General features: G+C 35.5%; 1 protein-coding gene across 1 annotated transcript in view; it reads right to left on the bottom strand.

The window, feature by feature from the left end:
* The window catches only part of LOC149803695 (uncharacterized), a 180,334-nt gene that overhangs the window by 50,900 nt on the left and 113,198 nt on the right, over positions 1-16,236 (bottom strand). The window contains exons 15-16 of the mRNA XM_089953483.1: positions 15,015-15,168; positions 4,205-4,268 (exon numbers count right to left, since the gene is read on the bottom strand). Of these exons, the coding sequence (XP_089809609.1) occupies positions 4,205-4,268; positions 15,015-15,168 (218 nt within the window). The remainder of the gene's footprint in view (positions 1-4,204; positions 4,269-15,014; positions 15,169-16,236) is intronic.

Genomic DNA, 16,236 nt, shown 5'->3' with positions numbered 1-16,236 from the left:
CCAACTTGATATCACAATTATCCATTCAGGAGAAGTAGCAACAAAAAGAGTTTCAAAATGGCAGCCATTTTGATATTCAGATCAGCATCTTTACATTTAGGACCAAATAGATTTCATAACAGGGCTTTTGAGAACACCCCATGTCCCCGTGTCTATCTGCGTAGATGAAATCATAACAAGGTTTTTCAAGGTGGCCACAATGCTGGCCAAACTGTATTTCAGATTGGCATCATTTATTAACATCCAGACCAGGCAAAAAATTTTCTGGTGAAAAACAATGTATCTGGCCATCTGATTCGGCTAAGTAGTGATAAGAAGATTTGGTAGCCATGCTGGATTGGCACGATTTTCTTTAGTATCAAATATACAAGTCTTTTAGTGAAATCCCAATGAAGATATCACGATCCATTTGAAAAGATTTGATATAAAGATATATGTTAGGCACAATTAATATGCATACTCACCTAGTACTCATAATCAAACAAATCCAACATTTTGATAATATAAACCATTTTAACAAGCTTTATTGAACCTGTATGAAAGGGGCCCTAAGTAGCCAAGTGGTGTAAAGCGCTCTTCGTTACGGATCACTGCCATCTCACCTCTGTCAGCGTGGGTTCGAGTCTCGGATTCAGCCAATGTGGGCATGTGAGACAGCTTGCCAGTAACTTCAAACGGGTCAGTGGTTCTTTCCGGGGTTTTCCCAGGTTCTTCCTCCACCAATAATACTGACTGCAATGTATAGGACATGTCTAAGACACTGATGATATCAGCTTATTACCAAATTGGATCAAATTCCAATCAAATTAGGTTTCCTGAGTGCCAACAGCTCAGGTAAATCAGATTCACAACTACCTCATAAATATGTGAAGGACTTGGCTTTTGATCAAACTCATCCAATTATATGATACAAGACCATTTAACAAACTGCATCAAAATTAGGTCAGAAATATGGCTTCCCAAGTAACAAACTCAGCCAATCAGATGACAGATCATCTACACTTGATATGAATGGTTCCTGCTCATTAACAAATTTGTTTCTGAGATTTGATGATAAAGGCCCATATTACAAGTTAAAGCAAAATCATAGAAATATGGTCTCCAGAGTGGTAACAAGCTCTGCCATTCAGATGCAACACCACGTCATTATTATGCATAGATCTCACCCATTACAAACTTCATCTAGGATCTGTGTAAGCCCGTATTCCAAGTTATATCAAAATCAGATCAGAAATGTGATTCCCTGAGTGGTAACAAACTCTTACAATCAGACTCAATATCATCTTATTGATATGCATGAATCTCAGTAAATATCATATTTATCCAAGATTTCTGATGATAAAAGCTTTGACAGTACATTTCTTTGATAATACTTAAACATACATAATATTTTGGAAGGCCTCCCACTGCATGTAAATCCAGTCCTTCCAAGAACAAAAAAAACCTGAAACATCTTGTAGCATGTTTCAGCACTCAAAGTACTATGATAGTTGTCTGCTTAATCAGATAAGAGTGATCTTTCCTTGGATAGAGGAAAAGGTTTTGAGATCCCATCTTTCATCAGTTACACCTGGAGTAGTGCACTTTCTTCCAGGGATGTAACCAGGGATTGGTGGGGAGGATGGGACATGGTGCCAGTAAAATGATTGGGTATTTATAATCAAAGAAACACATTTGAGTCCAAAACTTGTTTTCTTCTTTAAATACTTTACTCAATCAACAGATGTTAGGATAATAGGTAACAGGTGGAGGGAATTATATACATTTACTTTGTGGCTGTCCCTGGATAGTCTCCCAACATATGAGCAGAAGCTTAAAGCCTATTGGAAAGGATGGCAGTGATAAGTTGTCTTAAATTGGAAAAATTTTCTTCATGTCAATTATATCTGACTGCCATTGCACAACTTGAACAATATTGGTCATGAAGTGGCTTCTTTCAATGCCATAATGGTAGAAAAAAGACTTGATGACAATGGATAAGGGAATTCTACTGAGGTCCACAGATGGTACAGGAAGAGGAAATAGCTCTGGTAGCAGTAGCCAGAAGAATGTGAACTGTGACAGAGCTGGAATGGCCCAGTACTGGTCAACAATGAATTCCTCAGTCTGTTGCAGGATATCATGCAAACACCAAATTGCTAGGTGGATGTGTTGGGGATCCATCATGAGGTTGAGGCTGGAAATAGTGCAGTCCTGCAAAGGATGCTGTCAGGTTCCTTGGTACAGAGTTTGATATGGTATAAGAGTGGCTACAGTCAGATTCAAAAACCCAATACTGCCTATGAAAGAAACGATCAGTTCAGTCAGTACTGTACTGGTGTGTAGGTATAGTGTAGGGTTCTCTAGGGCTGGTTTGCATTGGTCTCCATACCACTGTCATGCTGACCCAAGATTCTGTCAATTACAGGTATGACAAGTGGCAAGTAAGTGGTTGTGACAGTGTGGGGAATGTTAAGCTGGACTTGCATCAGAGGCCCAAGAAGGCAAAGACTGCCAAATCTACTTCTTTATAATTGGCCATTAGTGATTGTGACATAAAAAAATTCACTACAGAAGCAGCATCAGTAACAATGCTGATTGCATCTCATCCTTGCTGGACCATCTTCTAACTTTCACAGTATACTGGGTCAATTGTTTTAACAAAAATGTTGCCCATCTGTCATGCGACCAAAGTTTACAAGATTTTGCAAGTATGGTCCAACTGGCACCCCCATACATCCAATGCAAGTAGAATGTTCATTTTCTGACAGTCTGAACTTCTTGCAAACCCCACATCTAATTCTGTCCTTTGCTTCCTGTAACTGGAGAGAACAAAACTACATCGCACAGAGGCACAATCAGTCAAGTATTATACAAACTTCAGTGAAGTGAATGCTGAGAAATGAAATAAATGCTACACTGAACTATGGGAAGAATCTTAGTTCTGAGAATGAATGATCATTAAATTAAAATTAGGTAAAGTCAAGTACCACGATAAATTGTATGGACATTTGACTTGAGAATTGAGACTGAGCTCTCCTGATTATTGCAAAAGAAAATATAACTAAGACACAATTTATTATTCTATGATGAAGACAGAGATAAATTCAGTGATGAGCATATTCTTATTGTGAGAAAACTCACTGAATCGCTCAAAATTTATAAGAATTTGTGAGATTTCTGATTATGTGCTGCCACACTGCAAAAGTAAGTAGTAAGTGACTAATAATGAGTTCTGATGCTGATGGAGACATCCAAGGGGAGACAATTCTTGTCTGACCTCCAGATCTATAATTACAAGCAGATGATGTTTAAGCTCTTCAAGTGCCATGTGAACAAAACAAAGCATTTTCTCCTGGAAGGTGCGGATTTGCAATGTAGTGGAAGGAGTCCTAGCATATTATGATCAGTTAATATATCTGAAGTAGAAATTAGAAGGTCATGGTTGCCAGTGAGGTGAGACTCACACTGATGAAATAAAACGCAGTTTCCAATCCCTAAATATTAGGTCGAGCAAGTCTGACAGAATTCCTAAACGTAATTGTTGAGTTATGCCTAAAAGCTAGATCTTGAGCTGACACTGATGACATCATGTTGAAAAAGCATCTCTGTCAAAGATGAGACAATAAAAACACAGAAAATGGAAGATTTACAAATAGCAGACTACCAAAGATAGCAATTAATGTAAATCATCTACTCATAAACTTGAGAGTTATTTAGCTAAAATGAACGATTTCTGCAACTACTTTACTGCTGCAGGCTCAGGGTCCAGAATAGGCCCCATATGCCCTTCTGTATGTTGTAAGAGGTGATTTATGGAGATAATCTTTTTTTGCCCTGGAATGCGTCCCATCATCATATTCCAGCAGATAAGGTTTTGACTTTTCAAAAGAGAGCATTTCAATAATATATTCCAATTTTAACCTTGCATTTGAAGAATTTTACCCAATTATGCCTTTGCCTTTGTTTTTTATGCATGTTTTAGAATATATAAACTTACTTTACACTGTATGAATTGGATCATTACTGGTGTACCATTAAACCTTTGACATACATACATGTACATATTCTACAAACTAATTTGGTCTATGATTATTCTAAAAACAATTAAACACAGTAACTAGTTTTATCATTAATTTATATTTATATAAAGAAAGCAATGCAGATGAGGAGTCAGATGTATCAACAATGTTATAGAATTCAAATGAGATGAGTATAATCAAACCTGACAAAGAAGTAGTCTCCAGTTTTATTATTTTCTGTAATCCACTGGCATGCTGTTCTGTAATCTGAAAGGAGAAAAAAACTATTTACCATATTATCAAATCATAATTTATCACAAACTTACAAACAATACCATCTCTTACTAATGGTAATTTTTTGTGAGTGCATCTTCTTGTTATCAATCAAATGTTAATTTAAACATCAAGTTAAACAGTTTGTATGGTAATAAGATATTCAAAATGAGGAAGTTGGCACCAAAATTTTACATGTTTAAATTTGGAATGAGTTAATACCTTTTAGAAAACAGTGAAAATGAATAGGAAAAAACCCACTGATTATGTCAGTAAACCTGTACAACATTTACCTGTATATTATAGCAAACAAAGGTGACTCAGAATTGCCATTGCGATTGTTATTCATTATCAGGCAATCAAATATAAGCTTTTAAAAATAACATCATTTGTGATCGGTCAAAACCAAATCTCAAGCTCTAGCTTAAAGTTCATAAACTTTCTGGCACTCTGCAACTTGAATGAAACTAAAGTAAGGATTTTCTAGACATTGATATCTACTTGCATGATACATTTTTTGTGATGTAACTTTATTCAAAGCATTATATCTAAATCTGAGATTTTGATTCTAAGTATGTATTTCATGCTCATAAAGTTTCAAGAACACAAGGCCTGAACATTTACAATCTGCAGACCTGGACCAGTACAGCTTGGTCTACACTATTTAAATCTATATAACTGGACCAGTAGAGCTTGGTCTACACTATTTAAATCTATATAACTGGACCAGTAGAGCTTGGTCTACACTATTTAAATCTATATAACTGGACCAGTAGAGCTTGGTCTACACTATTTAAATCTATATAATTGGACCAGTAGAGCTTGGTCTACACTACTTAAATCTATATAACTGGACCAGCAGAGCTTGGTCTACACTATTTAAATCTATATAACTGGACCAGTATAGCTTGGTCTACACTATTTAAATCTATATAACTGGACCAGTATAGCTTGGTCTACACTGTTCATTTGATTTTCTCTAGACCTAGACCAGTAAATCAAGGTCTATACTGTTCATTTATCTCTAGCCCTGGACCAGTAAATCAGGGACTACAACCTTCACTTTATGATTTCAATCAAAAAATCAAAAACCTAATTATGTTGGCAAATTATGTAACAATTGAGCTGGGTCTATGCTGTCTGCAGTTGTGTCTACTATACACATGGGTCTATATGCTAACTAAGTTGTGTCTACTGTATACATGGGTCTATATGCTAAGTTGTGTCTACTGTATACATGGTCTATATTGCAATTAAGTTGTGTCTACTGTACACATGAGTCTATATGCTAACTAAGTTGTGTCTACTGTATACATGGGTCTATATGGTAACCAAGTTGTGTCTACTGTATACATGGGTCTATATGGTAACCAAGTTGTGTCTACTGTATACATGGGTCTATATGGTAACCAAGTTGTGTCTACTGTATACATGGGTCTATATGGCAACTAAGTTGTGTCTACTATATACATGGGTCTATATGGTAACTAAGTCTGTAATAAGACTTAAGGATTATGTTGGTTGGTTGATTGATTTTCAATGGCACTTTTAACATGTTATTGGTTATATCTTGATGGAGCTAAATGCCCTTATCAAGGACACACAGAGGCAGCTCACCTGCCAGGTACTGAACCTGTATCCCTTGGTCCAACATTCAACCAAATGACCTGGAGTGGCCTACCAGGTACAGAACCTGTAACCCTTGGTCCAACATTCAACCAAATGACCTGGAGTGGCCTGCCAGGTACTGAACCTGTAACACTTGGTCCAACATTCAACCAACTGACCTGGAGTGGCATGCCAGACACTGAACCTGTAAGACTTGGTCCAAAATTCAACCAACTGACCTGGAGTGACCTGCCAGATACTGAACCTGTAAGACTTGGTCCAAAATTCAACCAACTGACCTGGAGTGGCATGCCAGATACTGAACCTGTAAGACTTGGTCCAAAATTCAACCAACTGACCTGGAGTGACCTGCCAGATACTGAACCTGTAAGACTTGGTCCAAAATTCAACCAACTGACCTGGAGTGGCATGCCAGATACTGAACCTGTAAGACTTGGTCCAAAATTCAACCAACTGACCTGGAATGACCTGCCAGATACTGAACCTGTAAGACTTGGTCCAACAATCAACCATCTGAGTTATCATGGCTCCCATTATGGACACTCACAATACGTGTTGGAGTACTTAACTTCCTTAAATAGTTGATAATTTAACAGAGCTATGGGTCCTTGCCATCCCAAATCACTTACAAAAGTATGCATTGGTAGCTACTCTTAGGTAATAAACATAGCCAAGTCAAGGACATTAGATAGAAAAATGTATGAAAAAGTACACTATCACTAATCACTAATTGTCTTAAAAATAGTAGCTGAATAAGTATTTAACAACAATACTGTAAATGGTACATAATACTTGCAATAATAATAATAATAATAATAATAATAATAATAATAATAATAATCTACATCATGTAATGAAAAGCATTATGCTTCCATAATGCAAAACCATCTTTCTTTGTTCAAATTCTTGGCTAATAAATGATGCAGTACCCATATAGTTATGTACTTCATGTACCATGTTACTGTGGGCACCAAGTGTCCAAGTGGTCTAAAGCGCTCACCATTTCGGATCATTGCCATCTCACCTCTGTCTGCATAGGTTAGAGTTTAGGCTCGATCAATGTGGGTATGTGAGAAAGCTTGCCAGTAGCTTCTCATGGGTCAATGATTCTTTCCGGGTTCTTCCTCCACCATTTATACTGGCTGCCATGTATATCCTATCTTGTGCTGAGAAAAGGCAGTAAACCCTATAACATCAACAACAACCATGTCACTGTTGCTAAGCACTATTCCAGCAATGGTCCAACTTATTACTGGTTTCAACTTGCTTTGTGGAAATCATTTTCCTTTTTTCAGTCTCAGTGACCTTGACCTATGACCTATAGACTCTATCAATAGGTCCCTTTCTTGTCTCAAATGTAAGCCATCCACACACTTTAATCATGGTTTCTGACACAGTACTAAAGTAATTGTGAAAAGCTATTTCTTTTTTTGCACACCCTCTGACCTTGACCTTTAAACTTTTAACCCTAAAATCAACAGATGTGTTCTTTATCTCAAATGCAAGCCATCTACAAAGTTTAGTCAAGGCTTGTGGCTTGTGGTACAACACTTATTATAATAAGTGTGTGTGTGTGTGTGACTTGGATTTTTAACGTAGCCTTAATAATTTTTCAGTCATATCACTGCGATGTCTGCAGTGTGGCAGCTTATAGTGATGTCTTGCACTGGGGCATCATGCCGCAGACATGTAGCATGATGTCCCACCCAGTCATATTATCCTGACACCAGGCCAACCAGTCCTAACACTAGCCTCCTAATGCTGAGTGCCAAGCGAGGCAGCTGTTAGTACCATTTTTGTAAGTCTTTGGTATGACTCAGCCTGGGATCATACCCACGACCTCCCGCATCTGAGGCAGACACTCCAACCACTAAGCAACCAGAGCGGTTTATTATAATAAGTAATTGTGTGGAAAAAACTTTTACTTTTTTCCCTGGGACTTTGATCTCTGATCATCTGAGCTCAAAATTAATTGATATCTTCCTTGTCTCAAATTCAAGATATCCACAAAGTCTGGTCAAAGTAAGTCATATAAACACATGATATCATTTGGAAACCATTGTGATCCCTCCTAGAATACATAGCACAATGATAGATTCAGGTAAAATAAAATGAATGCTTCACATCATTTCAAGCTGTGCAATAAAAACCATTGAGTTTAGAAAACAACCTTGTATGTTAAATGAATGGATGATTTTAAAGTCACAGAACTTGATATGATTGAACCAAGGCTACCAAAAGCAGCTGCATATGATATAGTATAGAGTTTAACTTATATTTGCTATCAAAATATAATTTTTTAAACATTTCCACCATTTTGGAAAAATGCTAAAATAATAATGCATCATACAGTTGGAACAAAAGATGATGCAAATAATTACAGACACATATCTATCTTTCATTTTCTTTACAAATTACCATATATACTTGCATGTAAGTCAGTCTTTTTTTACTACAAAATTTATTAATGCAGAGAGGGGTCACCTTATAAGTGAGATTATAATTCACAATGATTTGATAGAGTTGCTAATTAGATAAATATGACCTTAAATCCTTTGCATGTAAAAGCAGCACTGCCTTGTTTTCACCAGTGGACAATTCTTTGAGAGTATCAATGCCATGTTGAGTCCCTTTGATCATGCCACACAAATGATACCTGTTCAGTTGAGGCAATCCTTGATGTGATTTCAAAGACTGTGTGATCTCTTACAGACCCCAAACTCAACCTCTACATATATAATGGTCCAAGTTTTTGAATAGTCTGTGTTCTGTCATTTACAGTGTACTTTGTCACTTAGATATCTTACATCATGAATTGCTAAACTTAGGTACTTTCTCCAATATGGGGAAATGAAAATGTAATGCAAACAATGGGGGCATTTAAGTTAAAGATTATAGACTTTGCAGAGAAAAACAACTAGTGCTGCAGAAATAGGCGTGTGACTGGCAGAAGAAAATGTTAGTTCTAGTTATAGTGACAGACAGCTGTCAAAAACTTGAATAATAGAACTGCAAACTTGGAGCATGAATGTATTTCAGGTGCATTTGATGCAGTCCGTGAAAAAAGTTGTGAAGACATCAAACATGCCAGCATGCTGTGATCCCTTGCAGCACCATGCTTGTATTGCAACCACAGGATGTTTGCCAAACAAGCCATTCAGGGCAAGCAAACATAGACAGTAGCATATGTAGATCGAAGATAGGCCCAACAAATTTATAAAAGTAGGAAATGTGAAACATCCTAGGATTGAGTTAGTATCTGTGTGGGTGTGTAATGCGTGGGAGGAAATTCCAAATGAGAGGGAGGTCAAATCATTTAAGAAATGTGGTATTTCCAATGGAATGCATGGAATGGAGAATGATAAACTCTTCAATGATTTCATTCAAAATAATCAGTTGAAGAATCAGAATTGGATGCTTTACAATGACCAGATGAGAACGGAGTAATTCAGGACTTTATCTGGTAATGTCAATGATGATGAATTCTTGAGTTTTGAACCAGATGATATTAGAGTGAATCACAAAAGTGTGGATTTACTTTCTTTATTATAATACTTTTAGAACTAATATATCACATGATTTTGTAAACTGCATCATTCTGGATTACCATTTTTATACCCATATATGACATAATTCAGTGTATGGATTTATTATATAAATGGATTAAAAATGCTCAGCGATATGGACTAGTTTACAAGATGGACAAAATGCAAGTTGACAATTAGTTTGAACATTTTCAACTCCATAATCGATAATACAAAAGTATTTATACTATATTGATTTTATCTTTATTTGTCCTGTGTTTGTGTCTGTCTATTTGTCCAGTTTGACTTGATTATTTTTCCCCAAATGCAACTCCAACTCACTGACCAAATGTCACCATTGTAAATGAATATGACTTGTAAAAACACCTCGAAGGTCATAGAGAGAATTGCTTTTTGCAGCCCTACACATGGGGTGGGGTGGGGTATGTAACTTAAAGTTAAATCAATTTAAAAGTGAGTATATACGTACTAGTAAAACATATACATGGTTTATTTATCAACTTTCTAAACACATATAACCTTATTCATGACAGAATCACTCATGCAAAACTGCATTAATATGTTTGATAAATAGCTACAAGCATTAGATAAAAGATAAATGATTGGCACTGTTACAGTTTTTATATATAAAGATTTTGATCCTATAGTTCATTAAATTTTGCTTGAAAAATTTAAAATCAATCAAGTTAATTTAATAAAAGCTCTCTCTCAACTGGCTTATTTCTAATTTAGCTAACAGAGTGCAAAATGTATGTTTATACTGCCACCTTTCTGAATACAGAGCTTTATCCTTGGACCTCATTTTTTCAACAGTAATTTACCCATCATCTTCAACTGACCTAAATGCAGATACATTACACTACACTATCCAAGTAAAAAAAAAACTGAACATGAAAATACCGTGCAAGATGCTCTTAACAGACTTGAAGTATGGTGCAAGGAAAACAGTATGATTATAAATTGAAAAACAAAATAGCCCTACTTGTTACAACAAAATAAAAAAGAGCAAGGCTAAAAAGCAACTAACTCCAAATTCTATTTAACAAAGAGAACCGTAATTTTACCTTTGGTGATAAAATATTTGGTGCATTTTTAGGTATCAACCTAACTTAGATTATACACATAAAACATGTTTCAAATTTTTTTAATTCTTATCTCTGGCTACTTAAGAATCAGAACGTTCATTCCTTTTCAGTCAGCTTTCATTAAAGTTATATTCAGCCATATTTTGAGCTACAGTAGGATAATTTGAGATAATGCCTCTAATTCAAAATAAAACTTTTCAGTCACCAAAAATGGAATGTCATTTAATTCTAAATCAATTTACAGACAATTTTCATGATACATCTCTTACAAATGCATGTGAAAGTATTATGGGCTTGAAAGTTTGTTTGATTTTCAGAATGACTCATTCTTTAGTGTCAAGCCAAATTTATCAAACTCTGCTATATATAAGGTATATATTGTTTACAACAAAAGGCCTCAAAATATATTAGATTTTTATTAACTTAGTTACCTTCTCTAAATAAAGTCATTATTGTTATTATTATTTTTATTATTATTATTATTATTATTATTACTATTATTATTATTATTATTATTATTTTTTATTTTAAAATAGTGAGACTGCCTTATAATAGGTACATGATACATATAATGTACTACCCATAATGAAACATGATCCATGACCTCACTCTCCACATAACACATTATAATAAGAGCCTTATAAAGAGGGAATAGAGCGTAGTACATTACTACTGTAAAGAAAAGATATTCTGAGATTGCCAGGGCCACTGTCAGACATTTCTTAATAAAAGTTCTGGTTGGTTGCAAAGGAAATTATAGAGCATTAACTCTTGATATCTGTAATGGTTTAAATCTACTTGTATAATAAGCCACAACAATTGTCCTTGATGATAGTACATGTACTTTAAATCATTTAATTTAGAATAGATTCAGAGACAGAGCCTAAAATAACACTAACTTTCAGAGTTTGGAAGTCAGGGTACAGCTAAGCTCCACCTCCTTTATCAGTTTTCTGTCTTCTATAAAGATATCATTCTGTCCCATGCTTTACACACCTCCTTTATCAGTTGTCTGTCTTCTATAAAGACATCATTCTGTCCCATGCTTTATACACCTCCTTTATCAGTTGTCTGTCTTCTATAAAGACATCATTCTGTCCCATGCTTTATACACCTCCTTTATCAGTTGTCTGTCTTCTATAAAGACATCATTCTGTCCCATGCTTTACACACCTCCTTTATCAGTTGTCTGTCTTCTATAAAGACATCATTGTGTCCCATGCTTTACATACTTCCTTTATCAGTTGTCTGTCTTCTATAAAGACATCATTCTGTCCCATGCTTTATACACCTCCTTTATCAGTTGTCTGTCTTCTATAAAGACATCATTCTGTCCCATGCTTTACACACCTCCTATATCAGTTGTCTGTCTTCTATAAGGACATCATTCTGTCCCATGCTTTACACACCTCCTATATCAGTTGTCTGTCTTCTATAAAGACATCATTCTGTCCCATGCATTACACACCTCCTATATCACACCTGACCAATATAATCATAAGATTTCATGCTGAAATCTCCATTCAAGTTCCTAGTAAATTCACTAAAACAATTTTTGACATCAGAATTATGATGAATACTAAATCTGTCTTTGTGGAAAGTAGGACAATAACATGATGTGAGAGACTGACAATGTCAGAGAAGCTTACAGAATCAATAGCCCAAATTTCACATCAAAATGTCGGCTAATTAGTGCAGTGGACAAAGTGAGAGAAGCCTACATAATCAGCTGTCCAGATTTCATGGCAAATAGTCAGCTGTCAGTACAGTGCAAAAAGTGAGAGAAGCCTACAGAATCAGCTGTACATATTTCATGACAAAAAGGTTAGCTGTCAGTACAGTGCAAAAAGTGAGAGAAGACTACATAATCAGCTGTACAGATTTCATGACAAAAAAGGTCAGCTGTCAGTACAGTGCACAATGAGAGAAGCCTACAGAATCAGCTGTCCAGAGTTAACGGCAAAAGGTCAGCTGTCAGTACAGTGGATAGAATTATGATAGTTGTTGACATTCTACAAGAGGGGATTGGCCAAGCTTGAAAACTTCAATGACCCATGATATGAGCAATATAGAGAACAGGGCATGCTCAGTTATTCAATTTAACCCTATGCCCACTGGCTGATGATTGCACTCCATTATCTATATTTAGTGGAAAGATGTGGTCTTTCCTATTGTGGATTTGCTGCCAATCCTGTTTTAGTGTTATCAATACCACTCATTATTAGCCTGTTTTCTCCTGAAATATGAATTGCAAAAATGACAATTCATCTTTCAAAAACTTTTATTGTTGAGTTTAGTCAAACAAAGTATTTTATGGTACAATAATGCTGATAAAAGTACTATAAAAAGATAACGAATAATATCCATCTCTGTATAAACATAAAACCTAGAGAATTCATTACACTAACGTTAAATAAAAGTCCAACAGTAAACTGAAAAGCCTTCCAAGAAAAATGAAAGGTTTTGCTATCATGTTTCCTTTTGGGTTCAGTATGTATGCACTAACACATCATCTGTATGTATGCACTGACTGTATGTATGCACTGACACATCATCTGTATGTATGCACTGACACATCATCTGTATGTATGCACTGACACATCATCTGTATGTATGCACTGAGACATCATCTATATGACTTTCTATGCACTGACATGTCATCTGTATGTATGCACTGACACATCATCTGTATGTATGCCCCGACACATCTGTATGTATGCACTGACACATCATCTGTATGTATGCACTGACATATCATCTGTATGTATGCACTGTGACGTCATCTAAATGACTTTGTATGTACTGACACATCATCTATATGTATGCACTGACACATCATCTGTATGTATGCAATGAGACATCATCTATATGACTTTGTATGCACTGACACATTATCTGTATTTATGCACTGAAACATCATCTGTATGTATGTACCAACACATCATCTGTATGTATACACTGACACATCATCTGTATGTATGCACTGACACATCATCTGTATGTATGCAATGACACATCATCTGTATGTATGCACTGACACATCATCAATATTCCATTTCTGTGCAACATGCATTCCACGTTTTAAAGTTTCATGTTCTTAAAGTCTAGGTATAAGGTGATACCCCGATGCTTTAACATTTAATTGGCAATGAATGTGTTTTAAAGGGCCCTGTTAGATCCATTTTGTTTAGCAGAGCCTTAAACATACAAACTTTTGTTGGCAAATAAAATTTAAAAATGCATGTCCCAAGGGGCATAACTATTGCGAACAATGTGAAATGATGCAAATTCACTCATTCAGGTCTCATCAAGATAAATCTATGGGTCAAATTTGGTTGAAATTCAATAATCCTTGGTAAATTAATGCTGCAGACATTAAAGTCAGGTGGACAGGCAATCAGGACCATAATTTTTTTAAAATGATAAAATAGAAATGCTGGAAATCAATATAAAGCTGCATGTAACTTTTGTTGAATCAAAGGATCCTTGGAAAAGTGATGCTGTGGAAACAAAGTCAGAAGGTCAGACAATAGGATGGGAGGGAATACTGAAAATCAAATTCATTCAAGGTCACATCACTATAAAACTTGTTGGAAAGCAACAATTCTTGGTAAAAATTATGCTGCAGAGACCAGACAGGGGATTGGCAATCAGGTGACACAAGTCCTGTCAATAATGGCATTGACTGTTGGAAATCAAACTCTTTCAAGATCTCATCAACATAGAGCCAAAAGCCAAATTCAGTCCTTGGAAAACACAAGCAGTCCTTGGAAAACACAAGCAGTGGAAACTAAAAATCAGGATAACAGGCAAACAGAAGGAATAGATGTCATGCAATGCTGGAAATCAACCAAATTCAAGGTCTGATCCATATAAAGCCACAAGCCAAATCTGCTTGCAATCCAACAAATCTTTGTAAAGTTAAGCTGCGGAAACCAAAGACAGGCAAAATGTGCACTCAGGGGACATAACTCAAGTAAATGATATCATGGTATAGTGGAACTTTAACCTATAAAGGCCTTGTCAGCATAAAGCTGCATGTCAAACTTTGTTGAAATCCAACATGCCTTAGCAAAACAAAGCTCTGGAAAGAAATGTCTGGAGGACTCGCGGTGATGATAGAGTAGGCTGGAAATTGACATCTCATTTATACAATGCTGGACACCAAATTTAGCTACAAGCCAGTAACTCCCAGTAAAATTGTCTTGTGAAAACCAAATTGCTGATATAGCCCTAATGATCAAATCAACAGCATGGATAAATTATGGGCACCGCATATCCTACATTTGTAATAAGGATATTTATTGGCAATATCCAGTAAATATGACCTTTATGCAATCCATGTTTAAACATTGTGATTTGAACATCAGTACCAAAGAGGTACAATCAGAAGAGTACTTTCTGCTGAAATGCATTATTAAATTCTCATGGTAAAAAATTTGAACAAAGAAACTTAAGAAACAGTTGTGATTTAAACTTACATTTTTCATTTCTTACTATGGTTAGAGTGACCTCCTTTTGTGAGTATCCTTCTGAAAAATGCTCTTCCTGTAGAATCATTTTGTAGGCTTCTTCAAGTGTACATCCCTCAAAATCTCTTTCCCGGCTGGAAAGCCCTTCTGCAGTAATAATTATCTGAAAAAATTGATATTCCAACTTTATTACCTTCCATGCCATTATTTTATATCACCATCTTTTTATAAACAAGTGAATACTACATAATTCTTCCGTTTGTGGATCTTTGTATTTGTTTTAATGCATGAATATATGCATAGTGTTGGTCCTTTTACATCATTAACAATTTCAACTTTGAACATGATCCGCACCGATTTGTAGATGTGCCAAATCAAATTAAATTATATGTGCATGAATGAAAATAGCAAGCAAACTTACATTTATATGAATATATACTGTAGGCATGTGAATGTATCAGCCACTGAATTAATGATATATTTTCTTTTCCATCCCTGCACAAAATCTTACCATATTTTTGTCTGTTTTCATTTTCTACCGAAGTATCTGTGGAAGTAATTCCTTTAAATTCCAGGGTATTATGATAAGACAAAATAGTCTATCTTAGAATAGATCACAGAGGAAAACAATGTTTGCTCATTATCAGACATTTCTATAAGCATGTTATGACGAGTCTGCTTTGATCAAGAGCAGCTTATCTAAAGAACAAAGGGTCTATGATAACAATGATAATCTGATTTATAAAAGCCAAACCCCTGCAGATCAATTAACCAAGATTCCTTTCATCAAATAACTACAATGTTCATTCAACATTTTATAAAGTATAATAAACTAAAGTCAAGAATATTAATGCCAAATTGCCTACTAAACAGACGCTGAGGCTTGTTTCAACTGTCTGATCAGTTTTTTGAGAAGAGGCTAAACACAGCTAATCTTAACAGATGAATAGGTGGCATAGAATGAAGGATTTTACACCATATGAATTACTCATGCTTGATTGTTACAATGGCAAAGTGTACTAGATATTCATGTCAGCTGAAGCAGTTAATGAAAATGCCTTTCCATTGCAAATGAATAATACAGTACCCCCTTACAATATGGCACCACTGCATAAGAAGTCCCTTTTATATGACAATTATGGTTATGGGTTCCATTTATTTTTTTAAATAGCAATATTATGTATAAAATACTTCACTATGAGGTACCAAACATACTCACTTATAAACTGAG

The sequence above is a fragment of the Sinohyriopsis cumingii genome, chromosome 3 (genome assembly GCF_028554795.1).
Source record: "Sinohyriopsis cumingii isolate HCF-2022 chromosome 3, ASM2855479v2, whole genome shotgun sequence".
Lineage (NCBI taxonomy): Eukaryota > Metazoa > Mollusca > Bivalvia > Unionida > Unionidae > Sinohyriopsis > Sinohyriopsis cumingii.
The sequence above is the reverse complement of the archived record's forward strand: the minus strand, read 5'-3'. Positions and strand labels throughout refer to the sequence as shown.